At 51.9% G+C, this 19,597-nt stretch overlaps 1 protein-coding gene across 1 annotated transcript in view; it reads right to left on the bottom strand.

The window, feature by feature from the left end:
* LOC143997842 (tyrosinase-like) overlaps nucleotides 1-17,065 on the bottom strand; it is a 39,443-nt gene extending 22,378 nt beyond the window's left edge. The window contains exons 1-2 of the mRNA XM_077493667.1: nucleotides 16,948-17,065; nucleotides 10,297-11,088 (exon numbers count right to left, since the gene is read on the bottom strand). Coding sequence (XP_077349793.1) covers nucleotides 10,297-11,082 — 786 coding nt within the window. The 5' untranslated portion in view covers nucleotides 11,083-11,088; nucleotides 16,948-17,065. The remainder of the gene's footprint in view (nucleotides 1-10,296; nucleotides 11,089-16,947) is intronic.
* Nucleotides 17,066-19,597: the final 2,532 nt, after the last annotated feature.

Raw genomic sequence — 19,597 nt, forward strand, 5'->3', positions numbered from 1 at the left:
AGTGGGGTACCCCAAGGTTTAGTGTTATTAGTGGTGTACCCCAAGGTTCAGTGCTGGGACCCTTACTTTTTAATATCTTTATAAATGATATTGGGTCTGGGATTTCCGTCTTTGCAGATGACACCGAGCTATGTGGTGCAATAACCTCCTTACAGGATGTCTCCAATTTACAAGCCGACCTCAATGCTCTGTCTAATTGGGCAACTATGTGGCAGATGAGGTTTAATGTCGAGAAATGTAAAGTTCTGCACTTGGGGCCTAAGAATATGCATCATACATACTAGGGGGAGTACAACTGGAGGGATCCATAGTGGAGAAGGATCTGGGGTGATCCATAGTGGAGAAGGATCTGGTCGCGTCAATAGTGGAGAAGGATCTGGGGGGAATCAATGGTGGAGAAGGATCTTGGGGGATCCATAGTGGAGAAGGGTCTGGGGGGATCCATAGTGGTGAAGGATCTGGGGGATCCATAGTGGAGAAGGATCTGGGGGGAATAACGGTGGAGAAGGATCTGGGGGATCCATAGTGGAGAAGGATCTGGGGGGATCCATAGTGGAGAAGGATCTGGGGGGATCCATAGTGGAGAAGGATCTGGGGGATCCATAGTGAATAAGGATCTGGGGGGATCCATAGTGGAGAAGGATCTGGGGGGTCCATAGTGGAGAAGGATCTGGGGGGATCCATAGTGGAGAAGGATCTGGGGGGATCCATAGTGGAGAAGGATCTGGGGGATCCATAGTGGAGAAGGATCTGGGGGGTCCATAGTGGAGAAGGATCTGGGGGATCCATAGTGGAGAAGGATCTGGGTGGTCCATAGTGGAGAAGGATCTGGGGGGATCCATAGTGGAGAAGGATCCGGGGGATCCATAGTGGAGAAGGATCCGGGGGGTCCATAGTGGAGAAGGATCTGGGGGATCCATAGTGGAGAAGGATCTGGGGGATCCACAGTGGAGAAGGATCTGGGGGGAATCAATGGTGGTGAAGGATCTGCAGGATCCATAGTGGAGAAGGATCTGGGGGATCCATAGTGGAGAAGGATCCGGGGGGATCCATAGTGGAGAAGGATCTGGGGGATCCATAGTGGAGAAGGATCTGGGGGATCCATAGTGGAGAAGGATCTGGGGGATCCATAGTGGAGAAGGATCTGGGGGTTTTGGTAGATCATAAGCTAAATAATAACATGCAATGCCAAGCTGCGGTTTCCAAAGCGAGGAAAGTCCTTTCCTGTATAAGAGAGGTCTGGACTCCAGAGAGAGAGATATCATCTGTACAAATCATTAGTAAGACCTCATCTGGAATATGCAGTTCAGTTTTGGGCTCCAGTTCTCAAAAAGGATATCGGGGAACTGGAGAAAGTGCAGAGAAGGGCAACCAAACTGATAAGAGGCATGGAGGAGCTCAGCTATGAGGAGAGATTAGAGGAACTGAATTTATTCTCTCTTGATAAGAGGAGATAAGGGGGGATATGATCACCATGTATAATATATAAGGGGTCCATATAGTGAACTTGGTGTTGAGTTATTCACTTTACAGTCATCACAGAGGACAAGGGGGACTCTTTACATCTAGAGGAAAAGAGATTTCATCTCCAAATACGGAAAGGTTTCTTCACAGTAAGAGCTGTGAAAATGTGGAATAGACTCCCTGCAGAGGTGGATCTGGCCCAATCAGTGGATTGCTATAAGAAAGGTCGGGATTATTTCCTAAGTGTACAGAATATAACTGGGTGACACTTATAGGGAAAGGTGATCCGAGGAAAATCTGATTGCCTCTCGGGGGATCAGGAAGGAATTTTTTCCCTGCTGCAGTATATTGGATCATTGGCTCTGCTGGGGGTTTTCACCTTCCTTTGGACCAACTGTAGGTGAAGGTTAGATAACTGACAATTGTGCTATAATGTCCTTTTTTTCCCACAAGAAGAGATTTCTTTTGGTGGTATTTGATCACCTCTGCGGTTTTTATTTTTTTGCTATAAAAAAAAAAAAACTCAATTTTGAAAAAAAACAAAACAATATTTTTTACATTTTTCTATAATAAATATTCAAAAGAAAATTGAAAACAAATTTCTTCATCAGGGATAGAGCCCGGGACAAATCCCTGGACAGATCCCAGAGCAGAGCCTTGGAAAAAACCCTGGATAGATCCCTGGACAGAGCCCAGGACAGATCCATGGGCAGATCCCTGGACAGAGCTCAGGACAGATCCCAGGACAGGTCCCTGGACAGATCCCAGGACAGGTCCCTGGACAGATCCCTGGACAGATCCCAGGACAGGTCCCTGGACAGATCCCTGGACAGATCCCAGGACAGGTCCCTGGACAGATCCCTGGACAGATCCCAGGACAGGTCCCTGGACAGATCCCTGGAAAGAGCCCAGGACAGATCCCTGGACAGATCCCAGGACAGGTCCCTGGACAGATCCCTGGACAGATCCCAGGACAGGTCCCTGGACAGAGCCCAGGACAGATCCCAGGACAGGTCCCAGGACAGGTCCCAGGACAGAGCCCAGGACAGGTCCCAGGACAGGTCCCTGGACAGATCCCAGGACAGAGCCCAGGACAGATCCCAGGACAGGTCCCTGGACAGGTCCCTGGACAGAGCCCAGGACAGATCCATGGGCAGAGCCCAGGACAGATCCATGGGCAGATCCCTGGACAGAGCCCAGGACAGATCCCTGGACAGGTCCCTGGACAGAGCCCAGGACAGATCCATGGGCAGATCCCTGGACAGAGCCCAGGACCGGTCCCTGGACAGAGCTCAGGACAGATCCCAGGACAGGTCCCTGGACAGATCCCTGGACAGATCCCAGGACAGGTCCCTGGACAGATCCCTGGACAGATCCCAGGACAGGTCCCTGGACAGATCCCTGGACAGATCCCTGGACAGATCCCAGGACAGGTCCCTGGACAGATCCCTGGACAGATCCCAGGACAGGTCCCTGGACAGATCCCTGGACAGATCCCAGGACAGGTCCCTGGACAGAGCCCAGGACAGATCCCAGGACAGATCCCAGGACAGGTCCCAGGACAGGTCCCAGGACAGAGCCCAGGACAGGTCCCAGGACAGGTCCCAGGACAGAGCCCAGGACAGATCCCAGGACAGGTCCCAGGACAGGTCCCTGGACAGATCCCAGGACAGAGCCCAGGACAGATCCCAGGACAGGTCCCTGGACAGAGCCCAGGACAGATCCATGGGCAGATCCCTGGACAGAGCCCAGGACAGATCCATGGGCAGATCCCTGGACAGAGCCCTGGGCAGATCCCTGGACAGATCCCAGGACAGGTCCCTGGACAGAGCCCAGGACAGATCCCAGGACAGATCCCAGGACAGAGCCCAGGACAGGTCCCTGGACAGATCCCAGGACAGGTCCCTGGACAGAGCCCAGGACAGATTCCTGGACAGAGCCCTGGACAGAGCCCAGGACAGATCCATGGGCAGATCCCTGAACAGAGCCCAGGATAGGTCCCAGGACAGATCCCAGGACAGGTCCCAGGACAGGTCCCTGGACAGATCCCTGGACAGATCCCAGGACAGGTCCCAGGACAGATCCCAGGACAGGTCCCAGGACAGGTCCCTGGACAGATCCCTGGACAGATCCCTGGACAGAGCCCAGGACAGATCCCTGGACAGAGCCCAGGACAGAGCCCAGGACAGAGCCCAGGACAGATCCCAGGACAGGTCCCTGGACAGATCCCTGGACAGATCCCAGGACAGATCCCAGGACAGGTCTCTGGACAGAGCCCAGGACAGATCCCAGGACAGGTCCCTGGACAGATCCCTGGACAGATCCCAGGACAGGTCTCTGGACAGATCCCTGGACAGATCCCAGGACAGATCCCAGGACAGGTCCCAGGACAGGTCTCTGGACAGAGCCCAGGACAGGTCCCTGGACAGAGCTCAGGACAGATCCCAGGACAGGTCCCTGGACAGATCCCTGGACAGGTCCCTGGACAGATCCCTGGACAGATCCCAGGACAGGTCCCTGGACAGATCCCTGGACAGATCCCAGGACAGATCCCAGGACAGGTCCCTGGACAGAGCCCAGGACAGATCCCAGGACAGAGCCCTGGGCAGATCCCTTAACAGAGCCCAGGACAGGTCCCTGGACAGATCCCAGGACAGATCCCAGGACAGGTCCCAGGACAGAGCCCAGGACAGAGCCCAGGACAGGTCCCTGGACAGAGCTCAGGACAGATCCCAGGACAGGTCCTTGGACAGATCCCTGGACAGGTCCCAGGACAGATCCCAGGACAGGTCCCTGGACAGATCCCTGGACAGATCCCAGGACAGGTCCCTGGACAGAGCCCAGGACAGATCCCTGGACAGAGCCCTGGGCAGATCCCTGAACAGAGCCCAGGACAGGTCCCTGGACAGATCCCAGGACAGATCCCAGGACAGGTCCCAGGACAGAGCCCAGGACAGATCCCAGGACAGGTCCCTGGACAGAGCCCAGGACAGATCCCTGGACAGAGCCCTGGGCAGATCCCTGAACAGAGCCCAGGACAGGTCCCTGGACAGATCCCTGGACAGATCCCAGGACAGATCCCAGGACAGGTCCCTGGACAGAGCCCAGGACAGATCCCAGGACAGAGCCCTGGGCAGATCCCTGAACAGAGCCCAGGACAGGTCCCTGGACAGATCCCAGGACAGATCCCAGGACAGGTCCCAGGACAGAGCCCAGGACAGAGCCCAGGACAGATCCCTGGACAGAGCTCAGGACAGATCCCAGGACAGGTCCTTGGACAGATCCCTGGACAGGTCCCAGGACAGATCCCAGGACAGGTCCCTGGACAGATCCCTGGACAGATCCCAGGACAGGTCCCTGGACAGAGCCCAGGACAGATCCCTGGACAGAGCCCTGGGCAGATCCCTGAACAGAGCCCAGGACAGGTCCCTGGACAGATCCCAGGACAGGTCCCAGGACAGAGCCCAGGACAGATCCCAGGACAGGTCCCAGGACAGGTCCCTGGACAGATCCCAGGACAGAGCCCAGGACAGATCCCAGGACAGGTCCCAGGACAGGTCCCTGGACACACAACAATTAGCTATCAAGTATTGAGAATCTATATCACATGTGTCAGACACACATGTGATATAGATTCTCAATACTCCAGGCCATTTCATGTGGCCCTCCCACCTCTCCTGCTGTTACAGAAACCCCCTTATTTCTGTCCCCACCTTGACTCAGCAGTCAGCACAGAGAAGATGACAGAACTCAGATTCTGTGCCCCCCTGTTCTCTGCCTCCCCTGGTCTCAGCATTCAGTAAACTCCAGCCCTCCTCTGGTCCTCCTCCAGACCCTGCACTTTCTGCTTCCCAGCTTCACTCCCAGCTTCTTCCAGGCAGCAGCACATGGTAAAGGGGGTACACTGTGATGTAAGGGAGGGTGGGGGGACTTTTAACTTCTGATAGTGGGGGGCTCTTGAAATCTGATGGAAGGGGGAGTAAGGTGCTCTGGATTTTATGTTTATTGTTACAATTTTTTGGTTTACACTTTTAACCGCTTGCGGACCAATTTTACTGCGGCGGGTTGGCTCTGCTGCGCGAAATCACGTTATTGTACCTGATCTCGCGAGGCTTGGCTAGCGGGCACTCCATCCAGCTCTGTGCTGCGGGATTCCCAGCCCCCCTATACTTACCTGAGCCTGATCTCCATCCAGCTCTGTGCTGCGGGATCCCCAGCCCCCCTATACTTACCTGAGCCCAATCTCCATCCAGCTCTGTGCTGCGGGATCCCCAGCCCCCCTATACTTACCTGAGCCCGATCTCCATCCAGCTCTGTGCTGTGGGATCCCCAGCCCCCCTATAATTACCTGAGCCTGATCTCCATCCAGCTCTGTGCTGTGGGATCCCCAGCCCCCCTATACTTACCTGAGCCTGATCTCCATCCAGCTCTGTGCCGCAGGATCCCCAGCCCCCCTATACTTACCCGAGCCCGATCTCCATCCAGCTCTGTGCCGCAGGATCCCCAGCCCCCCTATACTTAGCTGAGCCTGATCTCCATCTCACTCTGTGCTGCGGGATCCCCAGCCCCCCTATACTAACCTGAGCCCAATCTCCATCCAGCTCTGTGCTGCGTGATCCTCAGCCCCCCTATACTTACCTGAGCCTGATCTCCATCCAGCTCTGTGCTGCAGGATTCCCAGCCCCCCTATACTTACCTGAGTCTGATCTCCATCCAGCTCTGTGCTGCAGGATGCCCAGCCCCCCTATACTTACCTGAGCCTGATCTCCATCCAGCTCTGTGCTGCGGGATCCCCAGCCCCCCTATACTTACCTGAGCCTGATCTCCATCCAGCTCTGTGCTGCGGGTTCCCCAGCCCCCTATACTTACCTGAGCCTGATCTCCATCCAGCTCTATGCTGCGGGATCCCCAGCCTCCCTATACTTACCTGAGCCTGATCTCCATCCAGCTCTATGCTGCGGGATCCCCAGCCCCCCTATACTTACCTGAGCCGATCTCCATACAGCTCTGTGCCACACAATCCCCAGCCCCCCTATACTTACCTGAGCCCAATCTCCATCCAGCTCTGGGCTGCAGGATTCCCAGTCCCCCTATACTTACCTGAGCCTGATCTCCATCCAGCTCTGTGCTGCGGGTTCCCCAGCCCCCTATACTTACCTGAGCCTGATCTCCATCCAGCTCTATGCTGCGGGATCCCCAGCCTCCCTATACTTACCTGAGCCTGATCTCCATCCAGCTCTATGCTGCGGGATCCCCAGCCCCCCTATACTTACCTGAGCCGATCTCCATACAGCTCTGTGCCACACAATCCCCAGCCCCCCTATACTTACCTGAGCCCAATCTCCATCCAGCTCTGGGCTGCAGGATTCCCAGTCCCCCTATACTTACCTGAGCCTGATCTCCATCCAGCTCTGTGCTGCAGGATGCCCAGCCCCCCTATACTTACCTGAGCCTGATCTCCATCCAGCTCTATGCTGCGGGATCCCCAGCCCTCCTATACTTACCTGAGCCCGATCTCCATCCAGCTCTGTGCCGCACAATCCCCAGCCCCCCTATACTTACCTGAGCCCAATCTCCATCCAGCTCTGTGCTGCAGGATCCTCAGCCCCCCTATAATTACCTGAGCCTGATTTCCATCCAGCTCTGTGCTGCAGGATTCCCAGCCCCCCTATACTTACCTGAAATTGATCTCCATCCAGCTCTGTGCTGCAGGATGCCCAGCCCCCTATACTTACCTGAGCCTGATCTCCATCCAGCTCTGTGCCGCAGGATCCCCAGCCCCCCTATACTTACCTGAGCCTGATCTCCATCCCGGTCTGTGCTGTGGGATCCCCAGCCCCCCTATACTTACCTGAGCCCGATCTCCATCCAGCTCTGTGCTGCAGGATCCTCAGCCCCCCTATACTTACCTGAGCCCGATCTCCATCCAGCTCTGTGCCACAGGATCCCCAGCCCCCCTATACTTACCTGAGCCTGATCTCCATCTCGCTCTGTGCTGCGGGATCCCCAGCCCCCCTATACTAACCTGAGCCTGATCTCCATCCAGCTCTGTGCTGCAGGATCCTCAGCCCCCCTATACTTACCTGAGCCTGATCTCCATCCAGCTCTGTGCCACACAATCCCCAGCCCCCCTATACTTACCTGAGCCCGATCTCCACCCAGTTCTGTGCCCAAGAGCAGCGGTGCTCTCCCTTCCCTCCCTCATCACAGGGCAGATTGATCGGAGCGGGTGCCATTGCAGTAGGAGGGGACAGGGCAGAGCCCCGCTGTCTGTGTCTATAGACGCATAGAGAAGGAAAGACCCCCCTGAATTGGATTTTAAAGGTAGAAACACCACTAATGTAGAATAAAAAATGGTTATTAATACATGGAAAATTCGATCACTTCACACCTGAGAGGATCAGTTAAAACCATAACATAGCAAAAAACAATTATTACACAACAATGTAAATATATAGCAAGTATGCAAATGTATATGAATTGTGGTACTCTCCAAGTTCCGATAAGATTCCTGTACCCAACGCGTTTCTGCGTCCCTTAGGGTTAACGGGGGTTACACAAACAGGATTAAACAGGAAGAGGGCATTAAGGTCAAGACATCTGTGACACCCGTCATACTGAATAGATCCGGCTGTATTCTGTACATAATCTCATTACATGGCCAACCAGTAGTGGGGGGCTCTGGTAGGACACGTCGCCCTCTGAACTTGGGGGCCGGTAGTGTCAGGAGGCACCATTTGCCGCCATCCTCTACGGTGTTCTATTGTTTTCCCGCCTCGCACAGCGCAGTATAAATTGTACCAATTTCTTGCTTACTCTTTGATAATTATAAGACTATACATTCTCCTCGGGGGAGGGGCACCATTCATATACATTCTCCTCGGGGGAGGGGCACGATTCATATACACTCTTTTTTATTCTACATTAGTGGTGTTGCTGCCTTTAAAATCCCATTCGGGGGGGTCTTTCCTTCTCTACGCGTCTATAGACACAGACAGCGTGGCTCCGCCCTGTCACCTCCTACTGCAATGGCAATCGCTCCGATCAATCTGCTCTGTGATGAGGGAGGGAATGGAGAGCAGCGCTGCTTTTGGGCACAGAGCTAAGTGGAGTTGGGGCTCAGGTAAGTATAGGAGGGCCGGGGATTGTGTGGCATAGAGCTGGATGGAGATCGGGCTCAGGTAAGTATAGGGGGGGCGGGGATTGTGTGGCACAGAGCTGGATGGAGATCGGGCTCAGGTAAGTATAGAGGGGGCCAGGGATTGTGTGGCACAGAGCTGGATGGAGATCGGGCTCAGGTAAGTATAGGGGGCTGGGGATTGTGTGGCACAGAGCTGGATGGAGATCAGGCTCAGGTAAGTATAGGGGGGCTGGGGATCCTGCAGCACAGAGCTGGATGGAGATCGGGCTCAGGTAAGTATAGGGGGGCTGGGGATTGTGTGGCACAGAGCTGGATGGAGATCGGGCTCAGGTAAGTATAGGGGGCCGGGGATTGTGTGGCACAGAGCGGGATGGAGATCGGGCTCAGGTAAGTATAGGGGGGCCGGGGATTGTGTGGCACAAAGCTGGATGGAGATCAGGCTCAGGTAAGTATAGGGGGGCCGGGGATTGTGTGGCACAGAGCTGGATGGAGATTGGGCTCAGGTAAGTATAGGGGGGCTGGGGATTGTGTGGCACAGAGCTGGATGGAGATCGGGCTCAGGTAAGTATAAGGGGCCGGGGATTGTGTGGCACAGAGCGGGATGGAGATCGGGCTCAGGTAAGTATAGGGGGGCTGGGGATTGTGTGGCACAGAGCTGGATGGAGATCGGGCTCAGGTAAGTATAGGGGGGCTGGGGATTGTGTGGCACAAAGCTGAATGGAGATCAGGCTCAGGTAAGTATAGGGGGCCGGGGATTGTGTGGCACAGAGCGGGATGGAGATCGGGCTCAGGTAAGTATAGGGGGGCTGGGGATTGTGTGGCACAGAGCGGGATGGAGATCGGGCTCAGGTAAGTATAGGGGGGCTGGGGATCCTGCAGCACAGAGCTGGATGGAGATCGGGCTCAGGTAAGTATAGGGGGGCCTGGGATCCCACAGCACAGAGCTGGATGGAGATCGGGCTCAGGTAAGTATAGGGGGGCCGGGGATCCCACAGCACAGAGCTGGATGGAGATCGGGCTAAGGTAAGTATAGGGGGGCCGGGGATCCCACAGCACAGAGCTGGATGGAGATCGGGCTCAGGAAAGTATAGTGGGGCCGGGGATTGTGTGGCACAGAGCTGGTATTAATAACCAGTTTTTATTCTACATCAGTGGTGTTGCTGCCTTTAAAATCACATTCATGGGGGTCTTTCCTTCTTGCCACATAACAGGGATGTATGTGGCAGCAATCTACCACTTTCTGAGACAATGAAAACATATTCACGTGTCTATAGACACAGGCAGTGCAGCTCAGGATCAAGCCCACACGTGTGTGTCGCTATAGGGAAGCTTTCTCTGTTGGCCCATGCAGAAGAGGAGGAGCTAGGAGGGCCCCAGAAGAGGAGGATTGGGGTTGTTCTGTGCAACACCATTGCAGAGCAGGTAAGTATCACATGTTTATTTTTCACATTTAAAAAAAAAAAAAAGTTTACAATGACTGTAAACTTCTTCCTCTTCAGTAGCCACAATCCCCATGATTAAGCCTTGTTGTGAGGGAAACTTGTTGGGGGCGTGGCTTTGGGAAGGAGTCAGCAGTGCGCTGCCATTGCAGTGTTGGTTGGAACTTCTTCTGTGACTATTTGGATTGCGGATCCTTTGTATTTGGATGAACTTCCACCATTACAGTGAAGGTATGTTGGCAGACAACCTACCTTCCAGAAAGAGAAGTGGGAATATGGGTTTAGGACCCCCTGAGCATCATTGGTGCCCAGCAGTTCATCTGTACAGATGGAGCAGTTCTTCTCCCCCCGCCAGTCATAGTACGGAATGGTGAAATCTTCATCTCCCGTCATCAGCTGAATTTGTCTCTCCAGGAAGAGGAGATTCAGGCGATGCCACCCTGGGAATGCCGGGCCTTGGTGGGCAAAGTTTTTATTAGGGTTGAACGTGCCATTTATAAGGATGGCTTTCATGGAATAATAATGCATCCACACGAAGACATCATAGAGAGAGGCATCTACGAAGCGGTAAGTCTCCTGGTGGAAGCGGTCTCCGGTGCTCAGGACAACAAAGTCCCGGCATTTGGTGGTCTTTGCCAGAGCCAAGTAACTGAATAATCTTTTCTGCTCTAGGAAGGTCAGTTCCCGGAGCTCCCTCCGCACCACCAACTTTTTCCGGTCACATTTCTCTCCATGGTGGCCAAATTTACAGTCTCCGCAGTCAAAGCCGCTGTAGTTTCCGTGGCACTCACACGTATTTTCATAGTAGTACCTTGGCCAGTCTAGACGATCGTCATTATTCAGGGGAGTCTTATTTCCACGTAAAGTCGACCAGTTTCTACATCTTCCTCGGCCTGACGAAGAACCGCACGGGCTTCTGTCCTTCCAAAGTGGGCAGCAAGTCTTGGTGTGAAAGGCGGCTTCCGTAGAGCAGACTCTTGGGAACTGGCCATCCACAGCAGAGAGGCAGAAGGCCAGGAAGACGAGGACGATCACCATGACTCCCTATGGATGGAGGGACAGGCATCATCAGAGGGTCGAAGTCTACAAATATTTCCAATAGCAGATAACAATGGTAACACCAAAGGAAGGCTAATAGCTTGTACCGTCCACCAAGTATATAGAGTGGGGGAAGGGAGGGTCAGCGTCACTTATATCTGAATAACACAAAGCGTTACTAGTTAACCATTTCCCGTCCTCAGCCTAAGAATGAAGCGGTTATACCGGGACCAAGGTTAAAGCTACAACCATGATTCTGCTATTGCTTTTCAGCAGACAATTCCCTACAATGTAAAAGTAATCTGAGCGTCTATTTTACCTTTAGACCCCTTTCACACGGGGCTTTTTCAGGCATTTTAGCACTAAAAATTGCGCCTGAAAAACGCCTCCAATGCCTTCCCAGTGTGAAAGCCCGAGTGCCAAAACGCTAAATGACAGTAAAGCGCCGCTAAAACTAGTGGCACTTTACCTCTGAAGCCCCCACACCCCCCCAGTGTGAAGGTACCCTTACAGGCAGGGGACTTAAGGGGGGAAGTAAGAGGCACTTACCTAGGATTGGTGGGCCTTGAGGCGGGGGGGGGGGTTCCTAAGGAAGCTGAGGGCGTTGTCAACTGCCAGTGGTCAGTCGGAGCTCGGTGGCCGCAGAAGCAGGACGTTTTTCCCACCCTCCCTCCCTCAAGTTTTGGGTTAATTTCATTTGGGGGGTCACCTTTGTACTTTCCTAAGTCTGTGTGATGCCTGATGGTTCCCACCTGGTGGAAGGGTGGGGGGCAGACATTGAGGGGGGGGGGGGGTTTCCCTGTGCTTACTTAGAGAATTTGTTTTTTCTTTCTAGATAGTCATAGCAGCGGGAGGTCTGTGGGGGCTTTGAAGGCGGTGCTGAAAAAATAATGGAGGTTTAGGGGGGGTTGGGTCCATGTGGAGGTATGGGTGTCCCTTCCCTTACTAACGATACAACGGTAAGAATGGTGTGTAGGGGGGTTGGGCCCATGTGGAGGTATGGGTGTCCCTTCCCTTACTGACAATACAATGGTAAGAATGGTGTGTAGGGGGGATGGGCCCATGTGAAGGTATGGGTGTCCCTTCCCTTACTGACAATACAATGGTAAGAATGGTGTGTAGGGGGGATGGGCCCATGTGAAGGTATGGGTGTCTCTTCCCTTACTAACAATACAATGGTAAGAATGGTGTGTAGGGGGGTTGGGCCCATGTGGAGGTATGGGTGTCCCTTCCCTTACTAACAATACAATGGTAAGAGTGGTGTGTAGGGGGGTTGGGCCCATGTGGAGGTATGAGTGTCCCTTCCCTTACTAACAATACAATGGTAAGAATGGTGTGTAGGGGGGTTGGGCCCATGTGGGGGTATGGGTGTCCCTACCCTTACTAACAATACAATGGTAAGAATGGTGTGTAGGGGGGTTGGGCCCATGTGGAGGTATGGGTGTCCCTTCCCTTACTAACAATACAATGGTAAGAATGGTGTGTAGGGGGGTTGGGCCCATGTGGAGGTATGAGTGTCCCTTCCCTTACTAACAATACAATGGTAAGAATGGTGTGTAGGGGGGTTGGGCCCATGTGGAGGTATGAGTGTCCCTTCCCTTACTAACAATACAATGGTAAGAATGGTGTGTAGGGGGGTTGGGCCCATGTGGGGGTATGGGTGTCCCTTCCCTTACTAACAATACAATGGTAAGAATGGTGTGTAGGGGGTTGGGCCCATGTGGAGGTATGGGTGTCCCTTCCCTTACTAACAATACAATGGTAAGAATGGTGTGTAGGGGGGTTGGGCCCATGTGGAGGTATGAGTGTCCCTTCCCTTACTAACAATACAATTGTAAGAATGGTGTGTAGGGGGGATGGGCCCATGTGGAGGTATGGGTGTCCCTTCCCTTACTAACAATACAATGGTAAGAATGGTGTGTAGGGGGGTTGGGCCCATGTGGAGGTATGGGTGTCCCTTCCCTTACTAACGATACAATGGTAAGAATGGTGTGTAGGGGGGTTGTATCTGGAAGGAAGTGACTGGCCGTCTCTGGTCTTGTGTAATGCGCGGCGCGGGGCCTTCATGGGATGTGCCGATACAAAGACCACCAGACCAGGCCGGTTTAGACTGATTTGTATTTGGTGTGATGTTTATATAGAATGTATTATATATATTACTTTGTGTGTTTTGTGAATTTTATGGCCAATCGACTCCAAAGTGGAATGTGAACTATTGGGAAGGATGTAGAAGGGTCGCTCGTTGGAGGAATCAGTCGCCTCGGTGATATGCACATCCCTCGGTCAGGTCTGGATCGGTCGGGACTGGAATCCATTAAATTGGTTAAATAATCACAACTCAGACAGAATACAATCAAATAGGATTTAAAAAAAACAAAAATATTCTTCTTATATCACTGCTCCATATTTTCATAGCTACATACACAATATTTTCAAAACTATTGGGACGCCTGCCTTTACACACACATGACCTTTAATGACCTCCCCCCAGTCTTAGTCCGGAGGGTTTAATATTGAGTTGGCCCTTTGCAGCTATAACAGCTTCACCTCTTCTGGGAAGGCCGTCCACAAGGGTTAGGAGGGTGTCTATGGGAAGGTTTGACCATTCTTCCAGAAGAGCATTTGTGAGGTCAGCCACTGATCTTGGATGAGAAGGCCTGGCTCGCAGTCAGGCCTTCCCAATATTGAACCCTACGGACTAAGCCCCCGTACACACAGTCAGCTATTCCTGACAGAATAGGTACGATCGGATTATTTTGTCGGAAAATCCGATCATGTGTGGGCTCTATCGGACTTTTTCCGCCGGATTTTCCGAAGGGAAAAAATTTGAGAGCAGGACCTCAAATTTTCTGCCAACAAAATCCAATCTGACATTTTCCGATCGTTTGTAGAGAATTTCCGATCGGAGAAAGTGCCGCGCATGCTCAGATCAAATTACGAGACCAAAGCTATTGGCTACTAGCCGCAACGTAGTCCCGTCGTAGCGAACGAAGGTCATCACGTTCCGAACGATTGGATTTTACAACAACTTTGTCCGACCGTGTGTATGCAACACAAGTTTTGGACAAAATCCGTCAGAAAAAAAAATCAGACGGAGTTTGTTGTCGGAATGTCCGACTGTGTGTACGGGGGCTAAGACTGGGATGCCATTAAAGTTCATGTGCATGTAAAGGCGAGTGTCCCAATACTTTTGACGATATAGTGTAGTGACATAGTTACATGGTTGAAAAAAGACACAAGCCATCTATAGTTTCCTTTCCTACTTGGTAAACTCTTTAATTGCATACCGGGAATGAAGGTGATATTCGGGGGCGTCATGATACATATATGAGGAACAATGGTTGATGTTTGTACATAGCATGTTACTTTGTACTCTATAATATAATTCTCAATGTATCTTACCTGCCCAGGTTTCTACTTCCTGAGGGATATGACGTTGTAGCTGCTGCCACTAATATTTAGTCCTACTATAGTTGCTATATATTGTTTTCGCTGTGCTTTTGAGATCATGTTTGAAGGTTGTATCTATGAGTTGTTGAAGGACTTCATCTTGTGCAATGTAGTATCAGTGTTGGAATGTAACCAGTAGGGTTGGGTTGGGTAGGGTTGGGTTGGGTAGGGTTGGGTTGGGTAGGGTAGGGTTGGGTTGGGTAGGGTTGGGTAGGGTAGGGTTGGGTAGGGTAGGGTTGGGTTGGGTTGGGTTGGGTTGGGTTGGGTTGGGTAGGGTTGGGTTGGGTTGGGTTGGGTTGGGTTATGGACACGAATCCTAACCCTAATCAGTGTCTGAGGCATTGCGGGTGCAGATAATATACAACAATCCTGCAAAACTGACCGGTAATGGAATAACTCTGATCTCTGAAAGAGTTGAAATGTCAGTTGTATTCTGAACGGCCCCTCTGTTCCCTCAATGTCAGGCAACTAAGGGGTTCCCTATATCAATGAATTAACAAAGAACCTGGAAGTATAATTAGAAATGGGGCTCGATACGGCGGGCACATGGCAGGAAAGAGGCAGGGACACAGCAGGGACATGGCAGGAACGAGGCAGGGACACACTAGGGACATGGCAGGAATGAGGCAGGGACACAGCAGGGACGAGGCAGGAATGAGGCAGGGACACGGCAGGAACACGGCAGGGACACGGCAGGGACGAGGCAGGGACACGGCAGGAACGAGGCAGGGACACGGCAGGAACGAGGCAGGGATACGGCAGGAACGAGGCAGGGACATGGCAGGAACGAGGTAGGGACACAGCAGGGACATGGCAGGGACAAGGCAGGAACAAGGAAGGGACACAGCAGGAACACGGCAGGGACACAGCAGGGACACGGCAAGAATGAGGCAGGGACACGGCAGGGACAAGGCAGGAACGAGGCAGGGACATGGCAGGAACGAGGTAGGGACACAGCAGGGGCACGGCAGGGACAAGGCAGGAACAAGGAAGGGACACAGCAGGAACACGGCAGGGACACAGCAGGGACACGGCAAGAATGAGGCAGGGACACGGCAGGGACAAGGCAGGAACACGGCAGGGACACGGCAGGAATGAGGCAGGGACACGGCAGGGACAAGGCAGGAACATGGCAGGGACACGGCAGGAATGAGGCAGGGACACGGCAGGGACAAGGCAGGAACATGGCAGGGACACGGCAGGAACAAGGCAGGGACACAGCAAGGACACGGCAGGAATGAGGCAGGGACATGGCAGGGACATAACAGGGACACGACAGGGTGGTGGTATGGAAAGAAACTCTTCATAATGAGACCAAAATGTATACACAATGAAAGTGGTTTATGATGGGCAGAAAAGGATGACTCCACATAAAGTTGATCTTTCACTTACAAGTGGAATCAGTGGGTTGAGTTTCACCACCATGGTGTCCGGTCATATTCCGTCACACCTTGGCATCTCATTTCTTCTGCTATCTGTCATCATATTTCATTCTAGCTAGAAGAAATATTAATAAATCTAGCAGAAGAATGGTGCCCCTTCATTACCCAGACATTTTACCATATATTAGGTAAATGAGTAAAAGTAAACATGAAAAGTCCAGAAAGCTAAAACTAATTTATGAAGACATCGGAATATTTGCTCTCCAACATCTATAAAAAATGGCAAGGTCCACATTGGACGGACCGACCTTCCAAGTGAAGGGATAATTGTTTTCTTCCTGTAAGATATTGCCGTGTTAAAGGTTCGTACTATCTTCAAAATCATGTTTGTGTAAAGACCACTTGGAATCCCTACTGAACCCTACATCTATCCCTACCCTTTCCCCTATCCCTATCCCTACCCCTTCCCCTACCCCGACCCCTACCCCTATCCCTATCTCTACCCCTACCCCTACCCCTATCCCTATCTCTACCCCTACCCCTACCCCTATCCCTATTTCTACCTCTTCCCCTACCCCTAGCCCCTACCCCTATTCCTACATCTACTCCTACCCCCTTTCCCTACCCCTTCCTCTATCCCTACCCCTTCCCCTACCTCTACCCCTACCCCTATCCCTAGTCCTACCCCTATCTCTACCTCTATTCGTACCTCTATCCCTACCCCTTCCCCTACCTCTACCCCTACCCCTATCTCTACCTATATTCCTACCCCTTTCCCTACCCCTTCCCCTACCACTACCCCTATCCTTACCCCTATTCCTACCCCTATTCCTACCTCTACTCCTACCCCTATCCCTTCCTCTATCCCTACCCCTACCCCTACCCCAATGCCTGGCACATAACAAACATCAGAAAGAAAAACCACATTTAGGGACCCTTGCAGGGGACTTATACAAATGAAACGTATCTAAACCACTAAAAACCCTTTAAAGTGACGAATAATTTAAAAAAAAAAGAGATCCACTCATTATACTTGCAAGCTCTTGTTGGACCTTCGAGCCTCTGCAATCCTTTAGAAGATAACAAGGTGAGACACCTGAATTTATAAGATGTTGGACTGGGAGGTTTTCGGGTGTGTCGATCGTTGCCCACCACCTCTGAGAAGCAGAGCCAACGTTGGAAAATGGCCCCTAGCTAATTGTTGGCCTTAGTCATTCTGAGGAATAAACTCATTTCGGAGAATTATTGCTTTACAGAAGTTTCACTTCAAACACTTTTCTCAGGACACTCAACTCTGTAAAATCAGATGAAAGTTTGGATTTGCCGGATTATCTTTGTGTTTTTATTGTGCAGTGTGAAGACGGCTTTGATTTTATATGCGCCGCGACGCTCCAATTATATGAGGGAAAGCCTTCTTCCCGTGTTTTATGGCTTCTCAGGGATTACTCTTTTATTGGAAGGAAACTGAATCTCTTCTATTTTACAGAACTTTCATCTCAGCACAGAAATCCAAGATGACTTTTACTTCCTTTGTGTCCATAAAATCGAAGATTCTCGGGCAAGGAATAGATTTCTTTCCTATCCATATGTCCTTCAGAAATGACTGCAGCGGATATAATAGAACTTATATAAAATCCAGTTAGTATGGGTGTCCCTTCCCTTACTAACAATACAATGGTAAGAATGGTGTGTAGGGGGGTTGGGCCCATGTGGAGGTATGGGTGTCCCTTCCCTTACTAACAATACAATGGTAAGAATGGTGTGTAGGGGGGTTGGGCCCATGTGGAGGTATGAGTGTCCCTTCCCTTACTAACAATACAATGGTAAGAATGGTGTGTAGGGGGTTGGGCCCATGTGGAGGTATGAGTGTCCCTTCCCTTACTAACAATACAATGGTAAGAATGGTGTGTAGGGGGGATGGGCCCATGTGGAGGTATGGGTGTCCCTTCCCTTACTAACAATACAATGGTAAGAATGGTGTGTAGGGGGGTTGGGCCCATGTGGAGGTATGAGTGTCCCTTCCCTTACTAACAATACAATGGTAAGAATGGTGTGTAGGGGGGATGGGCCCATGTGGAGGTATGGGTGTCCCTTCCCTTACTAACAATACAATGGTAAGAATGGTGTGTAGGGGGGTTGGGCCCATGTGGAGGTATGAGTGTCCCTTCCCTTACTAACAATACAATGGTAAGAATGGTGTGTAGGGGGGATGGGCCCATGTGGAGGTATGGGTGTCCCTTCCCTTACTAACAATACAATGGTAAGAATGGTGTGTAGGGGGGTTGGGCCCATGTGGAGGTATGGGTGTTCCTTCCCTTACTAACAATACAATGGTAAGAATGGTGTGTAGGGGGGATGGGCCCATGTGGAGGTATGGGTGTCCCTTCCCTTACTAACAATACAATGGTAAGAATGGTGTGTAGGGGGGTTGGGCCCATGTGGAGGTATGGGTGTCCCTTCCCTTACTAACAATACAATGGTAAGAATGGTGTGTAGGGGGGATGGGCCCATGTGGAGGTATGGGTGTCCCTTCCCTTACTAACAATACAATGGTAAGAATGGTGTGTAGGGGGGATGGGCCCATGTGGAGGTATGGGTGTCCCTTCCCTTACTAACAATACAATGGTAAGAATGGTGTGTAGGGGGGTTGGGCCCATGTGGAGGTATGGGTGTCCCTTCCCTTACTAACAATACAATGGTAAGAATGGTGTATAGGGGGTTGGGCCCATGTGGAGGTATGGGTGTCCCTTCCCTTACTAACAATACAATGGTAAGAATGGTGTATAGGGGGTTGGGCCCACGTGGAGGTATGGGTGTCCCTTCCCTTACTAACAATACAATGGTAAGAATGGTGTGTAGGGGGGATGGGCCCATGTGGAGGTATGGGTGTCCCTTCCCTTACTAACAATACAATGGTAAGAATGGTGTGTAGGGGGGTTGGGCCCATGTGACGGTATGGGTGTCCCTTCCCTTACTAACAATACCATGGTAAGAATGGTGTGTAGGGGGGATGGGCCCATGTGGAGGTATGGGTGTCCCTTCCCTTACTAACAATACAATGGTAAGAATGGTGTGTAGGGGGGATGGGCCCATGTGGAGGTATGGGTGTCCCTTTCCTTACTAACAATACAATGGTAAGAATGGTGTGTAGGGGGGTTGGGCCCATGTGACGGTATGGGTGTCTCTTCCCTTACTAACGATACCATGGTAAGAATGGTGTGTAGGGGGTTGGGCCCATGTGGAGGTATGGGTGTCCCTTCCCTTACTAACAATACAATGGTAAGAATGGTGTGTAGGGGGGTTGGGCCCATGTGGAGGTATGGGTGTCCCTTCTCTTACTAACAACACAATGGTAAGAATGGTGTGTAGGGGGGTTGGGCCCATGTGGAGGTATGGGTGTCCCTTCCCTTACTAACAATACAATGGTAAGAATGGTGTGTAGGGGGGATGGGCCCATGTGGAGGTATGGGTGTCCCTTCCCTTACTAACAATACAATGGTAAGAATGGTGTGTAGGGGGGTTGGGCCCATGTGGAGGTATGGGTGTCCCTTCCCTTACTAACAATACAACGATAAGAATGGTGTGTAGGGGGGTTGGGCCCATGTGGAGGTATGGGTGTCCCTTCCCTTACTAACAATACAATGGTAAGAACGGTGTGTAGGGGGGTTGGGCCCATGTGGAGG

This window comes from Lithobates pipiens, unplaced genomic scaffold (assembly GCF_037356315.1).
Source record: "Lithobates pipiens isolate NorthernLeopardFrog02 unplaced genomic scaffold, aLitPip1_a1.2 Scaffold_19, whole genome shotgun sequence".
Classification (NCBI taxonomy): Eukaryota; Metazoa; Chordata; class Amphibia; order Anura; family Ranidae; genus Lithobates; species Lithobates pipiens.